Source organism: Xenopus tropicalis, chromosome 2 (assembly GCF_000004195.4).
Source record: "Xenopus tropicalis strain Nigerian chromosome 2, UCB_Xtro_10.0, whole genome shotgun sequence".
Classification (NCBI taxonomy): domain Eukaryota; kingdom Metazoa; phylum Chordata; class Amphibia; order Anura; family Pipidae; genus Xenopus; species Xenopus tropicalis.
This window is the reverse complement of record NC_030678.2, coordinates 180,786,735-180,805,827: the sequence shown is the minus strand read 5'-3', so window position 1 is coordinate 180,805,827 and position 19,093 is coordinate 180,786,735. Positions and strand designations below refer to the sequence as shown.

Genomic DNA, 19,093 nt, shown 5'->3' with positions numbered 1-19,093 from the left:
CAGCGCTAGTTTTTTTGCTATTGCTTGTGTGTTAGCTGTCTTTCACTCTGGGCTCTTGCATGCAGGGATGGCAGCTGGCGTGTTCTCCAGTGCTTTTCTTGACATGTCCACCGCTGCTTTCTGGCAGGGTGTTGGTTTGTCCGCTGGTTGTTTAGCATGCATAGTATATGGCGCTTCTGACTTTCATGCAGGGTGGCTAGATGGTACATTGAGTATGGGCTGGCTGTGCACCAGTCGTTCCATGCATGTTTTCCAGTTGATTCCAGTCATGTTTTACTGGTTAGCTGATCTTCCATCTGCAGGTCGTGTACAGTTCCTAAACCTGGCCCTAACATTGCTGGTTAGGTAGCCTCTCAAGGTTGGTAGCTACAGTGAGTGGTAGGAAGTTGGGTTTCAGCCTGTCATGCTCTGTTACAGGCTGGGGTCCCTAGCTTGTTTGTGCCATAGGGGGGCTTGATGGCTAGTGGGCCCTTTCACTGTTCGTTGCTTCAGATCTGTGCTTGGATTATCTTTGGCTGATCTCTGGGGGTTGTTGAGTTTGACGGCTCTCAACACCAATTTAAGCTGATACCGGTGTGCTTTGGAGCTAGAGGCTTGTGTGTCACAATTATTTTTCTAGGGCCCCAGGTTAGTGCTAAGGATTGGGGGCATAGAGACAGCTCTAGTGGATAATGCATCAGAGTTGTGGTTAACTGGTCGGTTGCTGCGGGGCTGGTAACACCAGTGAATTGCCCAGTGTCAGAGTTATGATTGTGACCATTTTCTTCTTGTTGGCAGAGGATCCTCCCGAGCCGGGTTTGGGTGTTTATGGCAACCGTAGTGTGGAAATCCCTCTGGTCCCTCAGAGGATTCTTGTAGCCGGGATTGGTCCGTTTTTTCTTGTGATGCTTGATTTGTTTTTAGCATCTGTTGATATTATTATTCCCACCCCTTATATTTTAGGGGCATGGCTTGGTAGATCCCATGCGTACTGACATGGAAGGGACGAAGAAGAAAATGAGAATTTCACTTACCTCTTATCGTAAATTCCATTTCTTCTAGTCCCGACATGTCAGTACGGGGTTTCCCATCCCAATTATTTGCTTCTTGTATTGCTTGGCAAATGTATAACAGTGGTGAGGAGGAAGTCACATGGTCTTATAGGTAAGGGCTAATTTTGATTGGCTTTGGTATATAGGTCCTACCTCCTAGCTGTGGGGGCAATACTGCCCATGCGTACTGACATGTCGGGACTAGAAGAAATGGAATTTACGATAAGAGGTAAGTGAAATTCTCATTATTCTCATTCACAGAAAGATCCATTGATCCGAGTTACAGGGAACATTGTCTGTTATTCCGTGTCAATTGTGGCCCCTCACGGAATGTTCTCTGGCCCGGATATGATTTGTGCTCAGCCCGGGGCCCCAATACAGGGAATGGGCTCAGTAATGTGTTCCGTGCACTTCCGCTGTTCTCTGTAAGATTTCCTTCTCATTAGCGTAGATTGGGATCTTGTGATCCAGGATCTGCCAGCGAAGAGAAACCTCCGGGCTGGATTGGTTCAGATTCTGTGAGAGAGAGACGGGCCCATTAAACTGCATTTATTTATATATAGTGATCAGGGGAGGGGAGCAGGGTAAGCAGGGGGAGGGGAGCAGGGTAAGCAGGGGGAGGGGAGCAGGGTAAGCAGGGGGAGGGGAGCAGGGTAAGCAGGGGGAGGGGAGCAGGGTAAGCAGGGGGAGGGGAGCAGGGTAAGCAGGGGGAGGGGAGCCGGGTAAGCAGGGGAGGGGAGCCGGGTAAGCAGGGGAGGGGATTTCTTTCATTAAAATAGTTATACACCTGAGCTGCACTTACCTGTAGGAATTGACTGAGTGTTTCCTCCGTGTCCAGATGAATATTCACAGCCAGTGTTTCAATCCAGGAATTGTCTGTGTTCCTCGGGTCATCTAGATATCCCCGGAACACCTGGGGGAGACAGACCCCTCAGTATCTGTGCCATAATGTTATATCCCCCTCCTGCGCTTTAGGGGGCGCCGCACTCACATTACAATCAGTCTGTCACTATCAGCGCTGCTTCCCCCCCGACCGGCCGATGGGGATCTCTCCCAGAGTTCTGGGGCCCAGTCCAACCCAGTCCGGCCCAGTCTCAGCTTCAGTCTGTAATAGACCTATGCTTACAGGGGTCTCTATAGGGGGATTCACTTTTACTCCTAATAAGGGACTTTCTCCATATTCACAAACAAATTTGTCCTTTAACCCTTTTACTGCCAGCCATTTTGGTCAAAGCGGAACTTGTATTGCCAGACAGTTTTTGAACATTTTGCACTGTTTCACTTTAGGGGCCTTTCCTCGGGGGGACTTTTAGTTTACCAAGGAAAACAATATATCGTTTTTTTCAGAACAACCTAAGCTTTCAAAATATGGTAGAATTTTTGTGTAATTCCAATTCTGTAACAAGATATAGGCTTCTAAATGTCTAAAAATGCAAAAAAAAATCTAATTTTCCATAATATAATCACACATACTAGAAACAAAAATTATTTTATGCACGAATATACAACTGATTTGGAAAATCCCATGTCTCCTGAACGTGCCAATACCAAATATATATAGTTTTATGGAGATTTCTCACTTGTATAGGTCAAAAACTCCCAGCAGTACACTACCAAATTCCCAAAGCACTGCTCCAAAAAACTGCATACTTTGGATTTCAAGGCCAAAATTCCACTAACAGAAGGTTTATCCCAGAAAATTGTACATTTTTGGAAAGAACAGATTCTGGGGAATACAGAATAGGCACAACTGTCTGTCTACTCCAAACTATCAAGTCGCAATGCTTTCCTAAAGTTATTGGTTTTTATCAAAATTTGTGATTTTTTTTAAAAATCGCTTCAAAGCTTCTAGTCTATAGTATCTTATCTCCTACAGGTCATAAAGTAACCAAATAAAACACCCTAAATATGAATGCCTGGGGTCCACTGAACAGTTTGATGCCCAATATGTATAGGTTTACCTAAGTATGTGGCATGTAGGGGCCCCAATGTGAACCCCCATATGTACTGTCATTTCTGTCATTTCAGCTTCTGCAAAATCAACACATTTACATCATTATATGTGGGATGAAGCTAGTAAAAAGTACGCTCACCCCAGAAAGTCATATATTTTTGGAAAGTACACATTCCCCCAAATCTAAAATGGGTACCCATGTCTTTCTACTCCAAAGTACCAAGCCGCACAGCTTTTCTAAAATTAGCAATTTTGATGACATTTCCAAAAATCCCCTCAAAGCTTCCACTTTGCAGCATCTTATCTCCCACATAGTGTTAGGTACCAAGATAAAACACCCTAAATTTGAACGCCAGGGGTCCACTGAACAGTTTGATGCCCAATATGTATAGGTTTACCTAAGTATGTGGCATGTAGGGGCCCCAATGGGAACATACCCCCATATGATCTATCATTTCAGCTCCTGCAAAATCAACACATTTACATCATTATATGTGGGATAATGCTACAAAAAAAGTACATTCACCCCAGAAAGCCATATATTTTTGGAAAATACACATCCCCCTGAATCTATAATGGGTAAATATTTCTTATTGCTACAAAGTACCAAGCTGTAAAGCTTTCCTAAGTTTGCAGATTTATATGACATTTCGAAAATCGCATAAAAATGTTGCAATTTTCCGCATTTATCTCTCACAATTTCTTGATAAAGATCAGATAAAGACAAATCACCCCAAATAGGAACACCAGAGGCCTACTGAACAGTTTGATGCCCAATATGCATAGATATACCAAAGTCTGCAGTATGTACTGAACCCTAAATGAAAATAGCGCATAAGGATTTCTCGCCTGCCAGCTCAGCTTTTGCACACAGAGCCCCCTGTCAGTGTATTATGTGCAGTAACCCCCCCCTAACTATACAGTGACCCCCACAAAACCATATATTTTTGGAAAGTACACATTCTGATGAATTCAAAATAGGTAAAGTTATTTTTGTGCACCAAAGTTACACCTGGCAAAGCTACGCTAAAAACAGATCAGGAACACTTATATAGGGATAAAATGTGATAAAACCACAAAAATTGTGCAAATCAGTGAAACAACAAAATAAGTTACATGACAGTGTAATTAGTGGCCAGAATATCTGATCCAATAGTTACGCTGTCAAAATAAACAGTTTTTAGGTAAAAGAAAATAAAAACAAAGTGGTAAAATGAAAAAAAAAAAAAAAAAAAAAAAAGCAAAACAAAAAAAAACAAAAGTGTTTGTGTATACATGTGTGTACATGTGTAAAAGTTGTGTGATAGTGTGTAAGTGTGTATATGAGTGTAAATAAGTGTATAAACGTGTGAAAAATGAAAAAAAAAAATAAAAATAAAAAATAAAAAAATGCTAAAATGTGTGCTGTAAGTGTGTGTAAATGTATGTAAGTGTGTATAAATGTATGTAAATGTGTGTATAAGTGTGTAAAAGTGTGTAAATGCAAGAAAAAAAAACTCCTTACCTGTTCCTGAAGACCCGATCGCTCCTTGCTCAGTTGGGCCGGCGCTGGGGGAGAGGGAGGAAGCAGCAGACGCGATGCGATCGCGTCTGCTGCTTCCTGGAGGGTCCTGCGAGCGATCGGCTCGCAGGACCCTGATGACAGCCCCCCTGGCACATTGCCCAGGGGGGCTGTCATTGTTAGAAGCCCTCTGCAACGGCGGCACATGCCGCCGCTGCAGAGGGCAGCGCTTAAACGCCAACGACGTATGAGACACGTCGTTGGCGTTTAAGCCCTTTTACTGCCAGCACGTATGCCATACGTGCTTGGCAGTAAAAGAGTTAAACAAGTAAAGCTCCGTGTAACCCTCCCCCGTGTCAGATCAACTGTCAGCTCTTCTGCTTGGCTTCCCCCAGTCTCCATTGGAGATTTGCAGCCTATTGGCAGGGGACAAAGCCCTAATTAGCATATCATTCAATTCATACAGAAAATGTCACATGACTTCAAACAGTTCTGGTTCTATTCAGCTGAACACGTGGGGGGGGGGGTAATTAAAGTCTCCCCATCAAATGTGACTGGTTTTGCCATAAATCTCTGCAACATTATTGTGATTTCATCCAAAAACTGCAGATTGTTGTCATTTCGCTATTAAACTTAACCCTTAAACTGACTCTAAAAACTGCTCCTCAGAATATAAACGTAAAGTTCCCCGATAGGGCTGTGTGTGTAATTGGTACCAGCACTCCCTAACCCGGCTGTCCCTTCCCATCCCTTCCCAACCCGACTGTCCCTTCCCAACCCGACTGTCCCTTCCCAACCCGACTGTCCCTTCCCAACCCGACTGTCCCTTCCCAACCCGATTGCCCCTTCCCAACCCGACTGCCCCTTCCCAACCCGACTGCCCCTTCCCAACCCGACTGCCCCTTCCCAGCCCGACTGCCCCTTCCCAGCCCGACTGCCCCTTCCCAGCCCGACTGCCCCTTCCCAGCCCGACTGTCCCTTCCCAGCCCGACTTATAGACAAAATAGAAAGAGACCCCCAAGGCTGCCCAAACAACACACTCTAGAACCCCACTGTTCAGCTTGTAGCTTTGTATCTGGTCACTATGTAGAAATGGAAGGTGTAAGCCCAGAGGGCCCCGTAGAGATAATGTCGGGTTAATGAGTCGTTAGTGCAACAGTCGTTACCTCTCTCCCCCCTCGGAGCAGCTCTGAGAATCGCTCTCCATACGTCTGACTGAGAATAGATTGGAGTTTGGAAGGGATCTCTTCTCCCGGGCTCAGGGTCCCCTAGAATAGATAGTACCATTAGCAGCAAGATTGCCCCCCCGTACTATTGCCCCTGCCCCCGTGGGCTCGGTGCCCCATTACACTGAGGGCAATAATACACTTTCCTACAATCAACTGCCTTAATAACCATGAGAAGATTCCCGGGGCATTTGACTCTGACCCCCCATTTGGTTGCACAGTATAGGGGCAATAGGGGTATATGGGGCAACAGGCAGTGCCAATACCCAGCACCCCCAAACATAATCTCTTACCCCTGGCAGCGCCAATACCCAGCACCCCCAAACATAATCTCTTACCCCTGGTAGCGCCAATACCCAGCACCCCCAAACATAATCTCTTACCCCTGGCAGTGCCAATACCCAGCACCCCCAAACATAATCTCTTACCCCGGCAGTGCCGATACCCAGCACCCCCAAACATAATCTCTTACCCCTGGCAGTGCCAATACCCAGCACCCCCAAACATAATCTCTTACCCCTGGCAGTGCCAATACCCAGCACCCCCAAACATAATCTCTTACCCCTGGCAGTGCCAATACCCAGCACCCCCAAACATAATCTCTTACCCCTGGCAGTGCCAATACCCAGCACCCCCAAACATAATCTCTTACCCCTGGCAGCGCCCACAGTTCGTTTTTCTTTTCTTTCACAACCAACACCTCCAGCATCTTCCGAGGAAGCTTTTTGTCTGCGGAGCCATTGGCCCGTGTATTCCACCTGATGTTGGGAACCAATGGAACATCAGAATCAGAGACCAGGATCTACTCAGGTTGCCTGAAGCCTCTCACACACAGACTGGCATCTTCTTGGCACACAGACTGAGCATTACACTAAATTCTCTCAAGGAAAGTGCCCCTGTATCTCCCTGCAGGTACGTTCCTTCTTCCAAGCACCCTCTGGCTACCGGGGATGCGCCCAATCCAGGATTCCGTTTGGGATTCGGCCGGATCCTAAAATAGTGTATTGGGTGCATCCCTGACTACTGACTTGTCATTGGCTACACAAACAAATCATTGCACATCTTCATATTTCTGGTTATATAACAGCCAAACCCTTACCCCAACCCCTATACCCTAACTCTAACCCTATACATTAACCCTAACCCCAACCCTATACACTAACCCTATACCAGGGGCTGTTGGGTAGGGGGTTGGGGAATGCCCTGCCGGGGGATGTTGGGTAGGGGGTTCCTCACGGTGAGGGCAGTGAGGGGGTTGGGGAATGCCCTGCCGGGGGATGTTGGGTAGGGGGTTCCTCACGGTGAGGGCAGTGAGGGGGTTGGGGAATGCCCTGCCGGGGGATGTTGGGTAGGGGGTTCCTCACGGTGAGGGCAGTGAGGGGGTTGGGGAATGCCCTGCCGGGGGATGTTGGGTAGGGGGTTCCTCACGGTGAGGGCAGTGAGGGGGTTGGGGAATGCCCTGCCGGGGGATGTTGGGTAGGGGGTTCCTCACGGTGAGGGCAGTGAGGGGGTTGGGGAATGCCCTGCCGGGGGATGTTGGGTAGGGGGTTCCTCTGCATAATAACAATAGAGACTTACTGGGAGGCTGGGCCAACAGGGCCATAAAAAGAGAGCTTGGGAGTCAGTCTTCAGAGAGAGGAGGAAAAGACTCCTGCACTTCAGTTCAAACCTTCAGCGACCCTTTAGCTATTATTGATTAGAGGTTTCTTTGGACTGTGGAAAGACTTTTGTGGGTCATTGGAATCACCTTTCTGTTATCCATAGGACAATTTGTTGCTTTGTGGGTACTCTCCAGTGTCCTTCAGTGTTCCTGTTAGGTCATTTTCATGACATTTGGTGGCAGTGGTGGGATTGTACATCCAGAGGATCCAGAGCTATATGGAGGAACAGCTACATAACCTGGAGTTACCTACAGTACCCTACAGAGATCATGCTACTACCAGGAGTTACATTCCCAAGGGCAGAATGATGATGAGAGCGCTGCATCTAATGCCCAGACAATTGTACTACATATTATTATGGAAGATCATAATTCCATTGAACTTGATGGACTTTGGTCTTTTTTCAACCCAGCTTAACTATATAACTATGTAACACACACACACATTATACCTCACTGGTCCAAAGACTCCTTGGTGTCACTCACCGCGTTATTACCAGGTGCAGAGAATGATTTGGCCCAAACCAACGAAGACTCCCAACACCTCTCAAACCTGTTCGACCCATTGGGTTCCTGGATGGGAGAAATGAATAGGGAATGTGGGAAGTAAAGACATGTGATAGACTGAGTGTGTGAGAGAGAGAGAGAGAGATAGGAGCACACAGGGGCTGATTTATAATCAATTGCTCCTCTGGGGCAGATCCAATCACGTAGGAAAACCCTTGTTTTTACCTCGATTGCATATTCTGGCATCTTAAGCTTTTTATGGAGGTTTTTGTTCCATGATTGGGTTTTTTGAAACAGTAAAAAAGCTTGTCAGGCTGTAGGTCTGTTAAAAAAAAAACGAGCATGGCAAAAAAACGATATCAATCTACCCAATCCCCTTCCTTGATTCTTAATAAATCAGCCCCTTAATCCGTGAAAGAAAAACAGAGACATGACTGGGCGATACTTACAGTGGGAACCCGTCCTGTACAGCATATGTACCACAGGAGCTTCGCAAATCCAGCGCCCCATCTACGGCATTGTATTTCCTATTGGTCTGTGACATCCTAATGGGAGGAGCAAGGAGAGGTCAGCTCTGGGGTCTGGGGGAAAGAGACATAGAAAGCAGGCTGTGGGTCTCTCAGTGCTGGGTAGTTTCTTTTGTTGGGGTGTAATCTATAATGTATGTATGTATATCTTTATTTATAAAGTGCTACTTATGTACGCAGCGCTGTACAGTAGAATACATTAATACAGACAGGGGGTTAACGATAATGGATAAATACAAAGTACAACAATAAATACAAATAAATACAAGGTGCAGTTGCAGTAAGAGTCAGAAACACAAGATGAACGAGGTCCCTGCCCGTAGAGCTTACAATCTATATGGGAGAGGTAACTAACAGACACAAATGGGCAAATGTAAGTGCTGTAGGTCACAGTGGGGTGGTGTCATTTATTGGGGTGCAATGTAAAAGGTTGGGGTGTCGTTTGTTGGGGTGGTGTCATTTGTTGGGGTGCAATGTAAAAGGTTGGGGTGTCGTTTGTTGGGGTGGTGTCATTTGTTGGGGTGCAATGTAAAAGGTTGGTGTGGTGTCATTTGTTGGGGTGCAATGTAAAAGGTTGGTGTGGTGTTATTTGTTGGGGTGCAATGTAAAAGGTTGGGGTGGTGTCATTTGTTGGGGTGCAATGTAAAAGGTTGGGGTGGTGTTATTTGTTGGGGTGCAATCTATAAGGTTGGGGTGGTGTCATTTGTTGGGATGCAATGTAAAAGGTTGGGGTGGTGTCATTTGTTGGGGTGCAATGTAAAAGGTTGGGGTGGTGTCATTTGTTGGGGTGCAATGTAAAAGGTTGGGGTGGTGTCATTTGTTGGGGTGCAATGTGAAAGGTTGGGGTGGTGCATTTGTTGGGGTGCAATCTATAAGGTTGGGGTGGTGTCATTTGTTGGGGTGCAGTGTATAAGGTAGGGGCGGTCTCATTTGTTGGGGTGCAATGTATAAGGTTGGGGTGGTGTCATTTGTTGAGGTGCAATGTAAAAGGTTGGGGTGGTGTCATTTGTTGGGGTGCAGTGTATAAGGTCGGGGTGGTCTCATTTGTTGGGGTGCAATGTATAAGGTTAAGCTGCAATTTATATGGTTGGGTGGTGTCATTTGTTGGGGTGCAGTGTATAAGGTTGGGGTTATGTCATTTGTTGGGGTGCAGTGTAATAAGTTTGGGTGGTGTCATTTGTTGGGGTGCAATGTAAAAGGTTGGGTGGTGTCATTTGTTGGGGTGCAGTGTAAAAGGTAGGGGCGGTGTCATTTGTTGGGGTGCAGTGTAAAAGGTAGGGGCGATGTCATTTGTTGGGGTGAAATGTAAATGGTTGGGGTGGTGTCTTTTGTTGGGGTGCAATCTATATGGTTGGGGTATTACCCTTATCTATTACCCTTATCTATTACCCTTATCTATTACCCTTATCTATTACCCTGCCTGGCTGCTCCTGTTCTCTGGGACAGACTGGGGGTACTGGGACCCCTGGATTTAAGCATGTGCTGAACTTCCAGTCAAGCAGGGGGGTTTGTCTCTATGAACAAACCCCGCCCCTATATATTCAACCTACCGAGGCAGGTAAGTGGCAGAGCTGCTCCCAGCCCTGATCATAATACAGTGCAGCTATTGGCTGAGAGACTATGGCACTGTGGGGACCCCACCCTGCACCCACATTCCTTATACATGGGATGGGATCCCTTATCCGGAAGCCTGTTATGCAGAAAGCACAGGAAGGCTGCCTCCCATAGACTGCACCTACTGGAGGCAAAACGATCCCATTGGGTTTATGTAAGTATGGAGATCTCAATTCCGGAAGTTCCCGTATAACAGGTCCTGTACAAGGAAACGGGGCACAGACAGAATGAAGAAAAGAAGGAAAGGTTTCTTACTCGGAATGGGGATCGTAGGCCCCGCGGTCGCCCCGCTCTGCAGTGTAGAAGGGGGGCTCATAGCCCGGGAATGGAACCTGAAAGAATAGGGGTCCTGTTACCCCACAAGATGACACATTGGCACTTACCTCTATGTACATCGGCTACTTACCTCCCAAGGCACCATTTCATCCGGGACTGGGTAACGGCTCACCGGGGAGTCGGGGTACTGCAGGGTTCTGCTATTCACATGATAAATGGACTTTCTTTCCGTTGAAGGATCCAACCCATGGGTGGCGCTGTCCCCCGAGTCCTGGGAGCTGCTGTGAACTGATGGGGGAGAAACCAGGGGAGAACATTATATCTATTGGGGGCTTCCTCTCTCCCTATGGGCAGGGGAAAAGCAGCAGAGGGATCAAGCAGGAACAGACTGTGTGCAGTTAGAACCCTGCAGCTCTTGGGAACATTATAGCTACTGGGGGCTTCCTCTCTCCCTATGGGCAGGGGAAAAGCAGCAGAGGGATCAAGCAGGAATGTACGGTGTGCAATTAGAACCCTGCAGCTCATTGGGAACATTATATCCATAGGGGGATTCATCTCTCCCTATGGGGCAGGAGAGAAGCTGCAGAGGGATCAAGCAGGAACGTACGGTGTGCAATTAGAACCCTGCAGTTCATTGGGAACATTATATCCATAGGGGGATTCATCTCTCCCTATGGGGCAGGAGAGAAGCCGCAGAGGGATCAAGCAGGAACGTACGGTGTGCAATTAGAACCCTGCAGCTCATTGGGAACATTATATCCATAGGGGGATTCATCTCTCCCTATGGGGCAGGAGAAAAGCAGCAGAGGGATCAAGCAGGAACCGACTGTGTGCAGTTAGAACCCTGCAGCTCATTGGGAATATTATATCTATTGCGGGATTCATCTCACCCCGCGTTTGTATCCTCACTCTGCCGTAGCCCTGTCCTACCCCAACGTTACAGCCCCACTCCCCCCTCAGAGCAATTCCCCCACAGACTGCACAATGCAGTAGATCCAACCCTCCGGCACTCACCAAGTCTCTGGGCTCGACCAGTAAATCCTTTCTCACCGAGGGCTGAGATGATCCACTGGAGCTGCTCTGAGGATTTCAATACCTGATTGGAGAAAGGAACATTCCACTATAAACACTTATGTTAGTCAGCCAATGGCAACAGTGCGATCAGCCAGGGGCCCCATGGCTCAACAATAAGGGGGAGCAACTGGAAGTGTAGAGGATGTAAAAAGGGCATTAAATGGGGGAGGGAGGGGTATATGGAGCAATAGGAGGGGTTATAGGGAGGGGTATATGGAACAATAGGAGGAGTTATAGGGAGGGGTTTATGGAGCAATAGGAGGGGTTATATGGAGGGGTGTATGGAACAATGGGAGGAGTTATAGGGAGGGGTAGATGGAGCAATAGGAGGGGTTATAGGGAGGGGTAGATGGAGCAATAGGAGGGGTTATAGGGAGGGGTACATGGAGCAATAGGAGGGGTGATAGGGAGGGGTACATGGAGCAATGGGAGGAGTTATAGGGAGGGGTACATGGAGCAATGGGAGGAGTGTATGGAGCAATGGGAGGAGTTATAGGGAGGGGTGTATGGAGCAATGGGAGGGGTTATAGGGAGGGGTGTATGGAGCAATAGGAGGGGTTATAGGGAGGGGTATATGGAGCAATAGGAGGGGTTATAGGGAGGGGTACATGGAGCAATCGGAGGGGTTATAGGGAGGGGTACATGGAGCAATGAAAGGAGTTATAGGGAGGGGTACATGGAGCAATAGGAGGAGTTACACATAGGGTAATAGGGAGTAATAGGAGGTGTTATAATGCAGTTTACATGGAGCAAATGGAGAAGTCATAGGGATAGTCTCAGGGAGGAACTCCCTGTATTTCTACACCTAAAAGACAAGGGACACTCCTTTGAGAATAGCAACATCCAAATTTTGGACAAAGAAGACCGCTGGTTTGAAAGAGGTGTAAAAGAGGCCATTCATGTTAAAGTGGAGAAACCATCCCTTAACAGAGGCGGGGGCCTTCGACACCGTCTGTCTGCTACATACACTGCTGTTCTAACATCTGTACCCCGGCAGTTTCAGAACTCTTCATCCATTCATGCAACTCTAACAAGTAACAGCTGTCTCTATGAGCTGGATGATACTTGGGTAACCCTCTCACAGTAACTCCCCAGCAGTCACACCTCTGTGAGTTTCAGGTATCACCTCTTTGCCATTGTGATTGGATGAGCGGAAGAGTTACACAGTGCCATTGTGATTGGATGAGCGGAAGAGTTACAATGTGCCATTGTGATTGGATGAGCGGAAGAGTTACACAGTGCCATTGTGATTGGATGAGCGGAAGAGTTACAATGTGCCATTGGGATTGGATGAGTGGAAGAGTTACAATGTGCCATTGTGATTGGATTAGTGGAAGAGTATATATGCTGAGGGCTTCCCATACCAGTCAGTTGAACTAAAGAAGCTGCTCGGATGAGTAGTGAAACGTCTCCAATGATTACCTAACAAGTCCAGTTGCTTTAGATTTATTTATACTGAATATTCCATGACCTGGATGAATGAAAATCTTCATAGTCAATTAGAAAGGACCATTATTAATTGTACCTCCTCTTCCAGTAAAATGAGCCTCGTCTCCAACTGCTGCCCCTCACCGTCTTTCCTCATATTGAGCAGATTGAGCACCGCCGATACACTGCATGGAGACACCACAAGGGGCAAATAAACCCTCATTGGAAGAAGAGAAATGTACAAACATGGGATTTGATACAGCGAATGGCCTTGAGTTAATGGCACCACATGATCAATGTTACTGGCATTGCTGATCATGGCTGCAGGAGTCACATGACTGGGTGGTAACTAGAGAAGGCTGTACCATGTGTCGGAGGGACGGCGGGAGGGTAGGGCATGTGGGTATATTAATCAGGGTTTGATTCCCAGGGAAGGGTTTGAAGTGGCAATTAGTTTGGGATAATGCTGAAGCCATAAAGATAGTACTTTTTAAAGCAACAGGAACCCCCTACCCAACCCCCTCACTGCCCTCACCGTGAGGAACCCCCTACCCAACATCCCCCGGCAGGGCATTCCCCAACCCCCTCACTGCCCTCACCGTGAGGAACCCCCTACCCAACATCCCCCGGCAGGGCATTCCCCAACCCCCTCACTGCCCTCACCGTGAGGAACCCCCTACCCAACATCCCCCGGCAGGGCATTCCCCAACCCCCTCACTGCCCTCACCGTGAGGAACCCCCTACCCAACACCCCCCGGCAGGGCATTCCCCAACCCCCTCACTGCCCTCACCGTGAGGAACCCCCTACCCAACATCCCCCGGCAGGGCATTCCCCAACCCCCTCACTGTGAGGAACCCCCTACCCAACATCCCCCGGCAGGGCATTCCCCAACCCCCTCACTGCCCTCACCATGAGGAACCCCCTACCCAACACCCCCCGGCAGGGCATTCCCCAACCCCCTCACTGCCCTCACCGTGAGGAACCCACTACCCAATATCCCCCGGCAGGGCATTCCCCAACCCCCTCACTGCCTCACTGTGAGGAACCCCCTACCCAACATCCCCCGGCAGGGCATTCCCCAACCCCCTCACTGCCCTCACCGTGAGGAACCCCCTACCCAACATCCCCAGCAAAGTATTCCCCAACCCCCTCACTGCCTCACTGTGAGGAACCCCCTACCCAACATCCCCCAGCAAAGTATTCCCCAACCCCCTCACTGCCCTCACCGTGAGGAACCCACTACCCAATATCCCCCGGCAGGGCATTCCCCAACCCCCTCACTGCCCTCACCGTGAGGAACCCACTACCCAATATCCCCCGGCAGGGCATTCCCCAACCCCCTCACTGCCCTCACCGTGAGGAACCCCCTACCCAACATCCCCCGGCAGGGCATTCCCCAACCCCCTCACTGCCCTCACCGTGAGGAACCCCCTACCCAACATCCCCTGGCAGGGCATTCCCCAAGCCCCTCACTGCCCTCACCGTGAGGAACCCCCTACCCAACATCCCCCGGCAGGGCATTCCCCAACCCCCTCACTGCCCTCACCGTGAGGAACCCCCTACCCAACATCCCCCGGCAGGGCATTCCCCAACCCCCTCACTGCCCTCACCGTGAGGAACCCCCTACCCAACATCCCCCGGCAGGGCATTCCCCAACCCCCTCACTGCCCTCACCGTGAGGAACCCCCTACCCAACATCCCCCGGCAGGGCATTCCCCAACCCCCTCACTGCCCTCACCGTGAGGAACCCCCTACCCAACACCCCCCGGCAGGGCATTCCCCAACCCCCTCACTGCCCTCACCGTGAGGAACCCCCTACCCAACATCCCCCGGCAGGGCATTCCCCAACCCCCTCACTGCCCTCACCGCGAGGAACCCCCTACCCAACATGCCCCGGCAGGGCATTCCCCAACCCCCTCACTGCCCTCACCGTGAGGAACCCCCTACCCAACATCCCCCGGCAGGGCATTCCCCAACCCCCTCACTGCCCTCACCGTGAGGAACCCCCTACCCAACATCCCCCGGCAGGGCATTCCCCAACCCCCTCACTGCCCTCACCGTGAGGAACTCCCTACCCAACATCCCCCGGCAGGGCATTCCCCAACCCCCTCACTGCCCTCACCGTGAGGAACCCCCTACCCAACATCCCCCGGCAGGGCATTCCCCAACCCCCTCACTGCCCTTACCGTGAGGAACCCCCTACCCAACACCCCCCGGCAGGGCATTCCCCAACCCCCTCACTGCCCTCACCGTGAGGAACCCCCTACCCAACATCCCCCGGCAGGGCATTCCCCAACCCCCTCACTGCCCTCACCGTGAGGAACCCCCTACCCAACATCCCCCGGCACGGCATTCCCCAACCCCCTCACCATGAGGAACCCACTACCTAACACTACCCAACACTATTATAGTTGGTATGAACATCTCCCCAACATCACTACTAGTTGGTATATTCAAGCTGGAATAGGGGAAATGGCTCAGGTTACACAGCAGGTAAGGCCAAGCTGTCTGGCTCTGAGAATCTGTGGAAAATGACACCAAGATGGTGGTGGCCAATTACTCAGTCGCTTTATAGGGCCGTTAATAGTAAAATACCTAATCACTTGCGCCCACTGACCATAGAACATGCCAACGTTTAGGCCTAAAACCTTGCCCTACAGACATCACTGTTATGGCAGCTTCCTGTAGGTAAAGATATGACAACTCCTTATAGAAGACCAACAAGTATATCCAGTGGTTAAAGATCAGAAGAATAATGTAGGAAATAACTGGGGCAGATTTGGATGAACGTTTGCCCCGGTCCCATGGACCTCTGATCACAGAAGGACAGTGCAGATTGGGCGGTACCTCTGGGCCGTGTTCTTGACCACGTTCTCCTGACTCTGTGAGTCCACGAGCTGCTGGTTATGCAGATAATTATCCCTCATGTACAATTCCCAGGAGAGCAGAGACGATTCTCCAGCTTCATCCATTACAGATCCTGGAAGGAAGGAAAATCCATTAATTCTGTTATTCTACCAAGCAACAAGATCAGAGGCAACCAGCCAATTAGGAAGGAATGGCTAAAGAGGACAACCTGCTCAACCTGCCAATAGGGAGGAAACATGGGCACAAATTAGGTTCTAATGAAGCACTTGGGATTGGAAGTGTCTAATTAGGAAATACATAACCCTAAATGTCACATGGGAAGAAGCTGATTGGCTAGAGTAATGGGGCACCAGTACTGAATGGGATGATGGGGGCTTGGGGAGATGTTGCCAGTTCAGTACTGGAGTCATTACCCCAGTCACCCCACTGAATGTATCAGTCATGAGCACCACCTTGGAATTGGAAGCCAAACAGCAGCTCTTCCAGTTTGGGGTATTTACCCACCGCCCCAAGGTACAGGTGTAAGTGAAGGCCCCAGGTACAGTGAGAGGACAAGGAAACATCTTACCAACAATAAATGATTTTCTTGAGAGTTCCTGTGTATTTATAGAACTGAACATAAATAATAAGAGTAAAATAAAACTGCCACATTTATAAAGCTGAGGTCCCACTCTTGGTGCAGGGAAGATGTAGTTGTAAGGCTTAGTGGCCAGTAGTAGTCCCAGTTGTAGCCCCAGTACTAGTCCCAGTTGTAGCCCCAGTACTAGTCCCAGTTGTAGCCCCAGTACTAGTCCCAGTTGTAGCCCCAGTACTAGTCCCAGTTGTAGCCCCAGTACTAGTCCAGTTGTAGCCCCAGTACTAGTCCCAGTTGTAGCCCCAGTACTAGTCCCAGTTGTAGCCCCAGTACTACTCCCAGTTGTAGCCCCAGTGCTAGTCCCAGTTGTAGCCCCAGTGCTAGTCCCAGTTGTAGCCCCAGTACTAGTCCCAGTTGTAGCCCCAGTACTAGTCCCAGTTGTAGCCACAGTACTAGTCTCAATTGTAGCCCCAGTACTAGTCCCAGTTGTAGCCCCAGTACTAGTCTCAATTGTAGCCCCAGTACTAGTCCCAGCTGTAGCCCCATTACTAGTCCCAGTAGTAGCCCCATTACTAGTCCCAGTTGTAGCCCCAATACTAGCCCCAGTTGTAGCCCCAGTACTAGTCCCAGTTGTAGCCCCAGTTGTAGCCCCAGTACTAGTCCCAGTTGTAGCCCCATTACTAGTCCCAGTTGTAGCCCCATTACTAGTCCCAGTAGTAGCCCCATTACTAGTCCCAGTTGTAGCCCCAGTACTAGTCCCAGTTGTAGCCCCAGTACTAGTCCCAGTTGTAGCCCCAGTACTAGTCCCAGTAGTAGCCCCAGTACTAGTCCCAGTTGTAGCCCCAGTACTAGTCCCAGTTGTAGCCCCAGTACTAGTCCCAGTTGTAGCCCCATTACTAGTCCCAGTAGTAGCCCCAGTACTAGTCCCAGTTGTAGCCCAGTACTAGTCCCAGTAGTAGCCCCAGTACTAGTCCCAGTTGTAGCCCCATTACTAGTCCCAGTAGTAGCCCCAGTACTAGTCCCAGTTGTAGCCCCAGTACTAGCCCCAGTACTAGTCCCAGTTGTAGCCCCAGTACTAGTCCCAGTAGTAGCCCCAGTACTAGTCCCAGTTGTAGCCCCAGTACTAGTCCCAGTAGTAGCCCCAGTACTAGTCCCAGTTGTAGCCCCAGTACTAGCCCCAGTAGTAGCCCCAGTACTAGTCCCAGTTGTAGCCCCAGTACTAGTCCCAGTAGTAGCCCCAGTACTAGTCCCAGTTGTAGCCCCAGTACTAGTCCCAGTAGTAGCCCCAGTACTAGTCCCAGTTGTAGCCACGTGGCAGCTACTTACTCATGGCTTGGTGGCTCAGGGTGGAGCGCTTGCTCAGCCCGTACTTGAGAAGGAAATAGAGGTGACTCAGCAGAATGAAGGGAGGCGGAGCCACGGGGCGCTCATTATATTCCTTTATCAGCCCAAAGCGGTAGAACTTCCAGATCTGATCCGTGTGGCTTTCTACGTCTCCAAACGTGTTACTGGGAAGAGAGGAACAGATTTGCCCCCGGTGAGGAAATTTGCAGAAGGTTGGAAAAACCAATGGGGCACTTGTCTGAAGCACTTGCCCCAAGGCAGGATCACATGGGGTGCTTGTCTGAAGCACTTGCCCCAAGGCAGGATCACATGGGGCACTTGTTTGAAGCACTTGCCCCAAGGCAGGATCACATGGGGTGCTTGGGGTACCCAGGGGGTAACACCCAGAAATAGTGATGAGCCAATCTGTGTCATTTCGCTTTGCTGCAAAATTGGCAAAACTGAAAAAAATTAGCAAAATGGCAAAAAATTTGGCAAAAAAATTATTTTAAAAATGGCGCGTGCAACAATCTGATTGGACACGTGACATTTTGTTTTATGGACGCGACTTTTTGGGTCACATGTGGAATTTTCCACTGCAAATTTTTGTGCCCGTTTCTCACAAAAAATTCCACCAATGCCGAAATGCGGGAATTCGCTGCGAATACCTGCCTGCCGAGAAATTCCGCTCCCACTACCCATAATGCACTGCACGCAAGGCATTCACACAGAACAACAGTCTTTCCTGTGTATTTTTTATTCTTTAGTCCTATCTATCCAGTGTGTTACTATTGGGGTTTCCTTCTCATTCTATTGCGCGGATCCCTCCCACAGCGAATGATCCCTCCCACAGCAAATAATCCCTCCCACAGCGAATGATCCCTCCCACAGCAAATAATCCCTCCCACAGCGAATGATCCCTCCCACAGCGAATGATCCCTCCCACAGCAAATAAACCCTCCCACAGCAAATAATCCCTCCCACAGCAAATGATTCCTCCTACAGCAAATAATCCCTCCCACAGCGAATGATCCCTCCCACAGCGAATGATCCCTCCCACAGCAAATAATCCCTCCCACAGCGAATGATCCCTCCCACAGCAAATGATTCCTCCCACAGCAAATGATTCCTCCCACAGCAAATGATTTCTCCCACAGCAAATGATTCCTCCTACCTGGCAATGTTCTCTGTGCCGATTGGTTATTTTGTAACCCTAGAAACACTGTTATTGGATGTTATTAAATGTAACCACCAGATGGCGATGGCGCACCAACAGAATAAAAGAGCCGTTTCTATTGGATACATGGCCCCTGTGACTAAGGGCGGTAGAACCTGGAACACGTGGGCATTAAGGCTCTGATGTTTTTAGGCTGAGCAAACAAAGATGTTTTTCATTGGACGACTGGCTGCTTTCCCGTAAATTTGTATTTTCCTTCTCACGATAATTAGGAGGAATCCTGGGAGGTTCCTGTGTAGATTCTGTAACTGCCACTGATGGTATTGGGGATACACTCCCCGCACCCCAAACA

General features: G+C 49.3%; 1 protein-coding gene across 2 annotated transcripts in view; it reads right to left on the bottom strand.

The window, feature by feature from the left end:
* Positions 1-1,278: 1,278 nt before the first annotated feature.
* The window catches only part of trpm2l (transient receptor potential cation channel, subfamily M, member 2 like), an 80,787-nt gene continuing 62,972 nt past the window's right edge, over positions 1,279-19,093 (bottom strand). Inside the window, exons 23-34 of one of the 2 annotated variants that reach the window (XM_031897464.1) lie at positions 17,568-17,749; positions 15,647-15,779; positions 12,896-12,983; positions 11,311-11,392; positions 10,427-10,584; positions 10,276-10,352; positions 8,329-8,424; positions 7,859-7,945; positions 6,365-6,470; positions 5,653-5,754; positions 1,834-1,944; positions 1,279-1,547 (exon numbers count right to left, since the gene is read on the bottom strand). In XM_031897464.1, the coding sequence (XP_031753324.1) occupies positions 1,422-1,547; positions 1,834-1,944; positions 5,653-5,754; positions 6,365-6,470; positions 7,859-7,945; positions 8,329-8,424; positions 10,276-10,352; positions 10,427-10,584; positions 11,311-11,392; positions 12,896-12,983; positions 15,647-15,779; positions 17,568-17,749 (1,348 nt within the window). In that variant the 3' untranslated portion in view covers positions 1,279-1,421. Of the gene's footprint in view, positions 1,548-1,833; positions 1,945-5,652; positions 5,755-6,364; positions 6,471-7,858; positions 7,946-8,027; positions 8,202-8,328; positions 8,425-10,275; positions 10,353-10,426; positions 10,585-11,310; positions 11,393-12,895; positions 12,984-15,646; positions 15,780-17,567; positions 17,750-19,093 lie in introns of those variants that run through there. The other variant, XM_031897465.1, reaches the window with a different exon arrangement.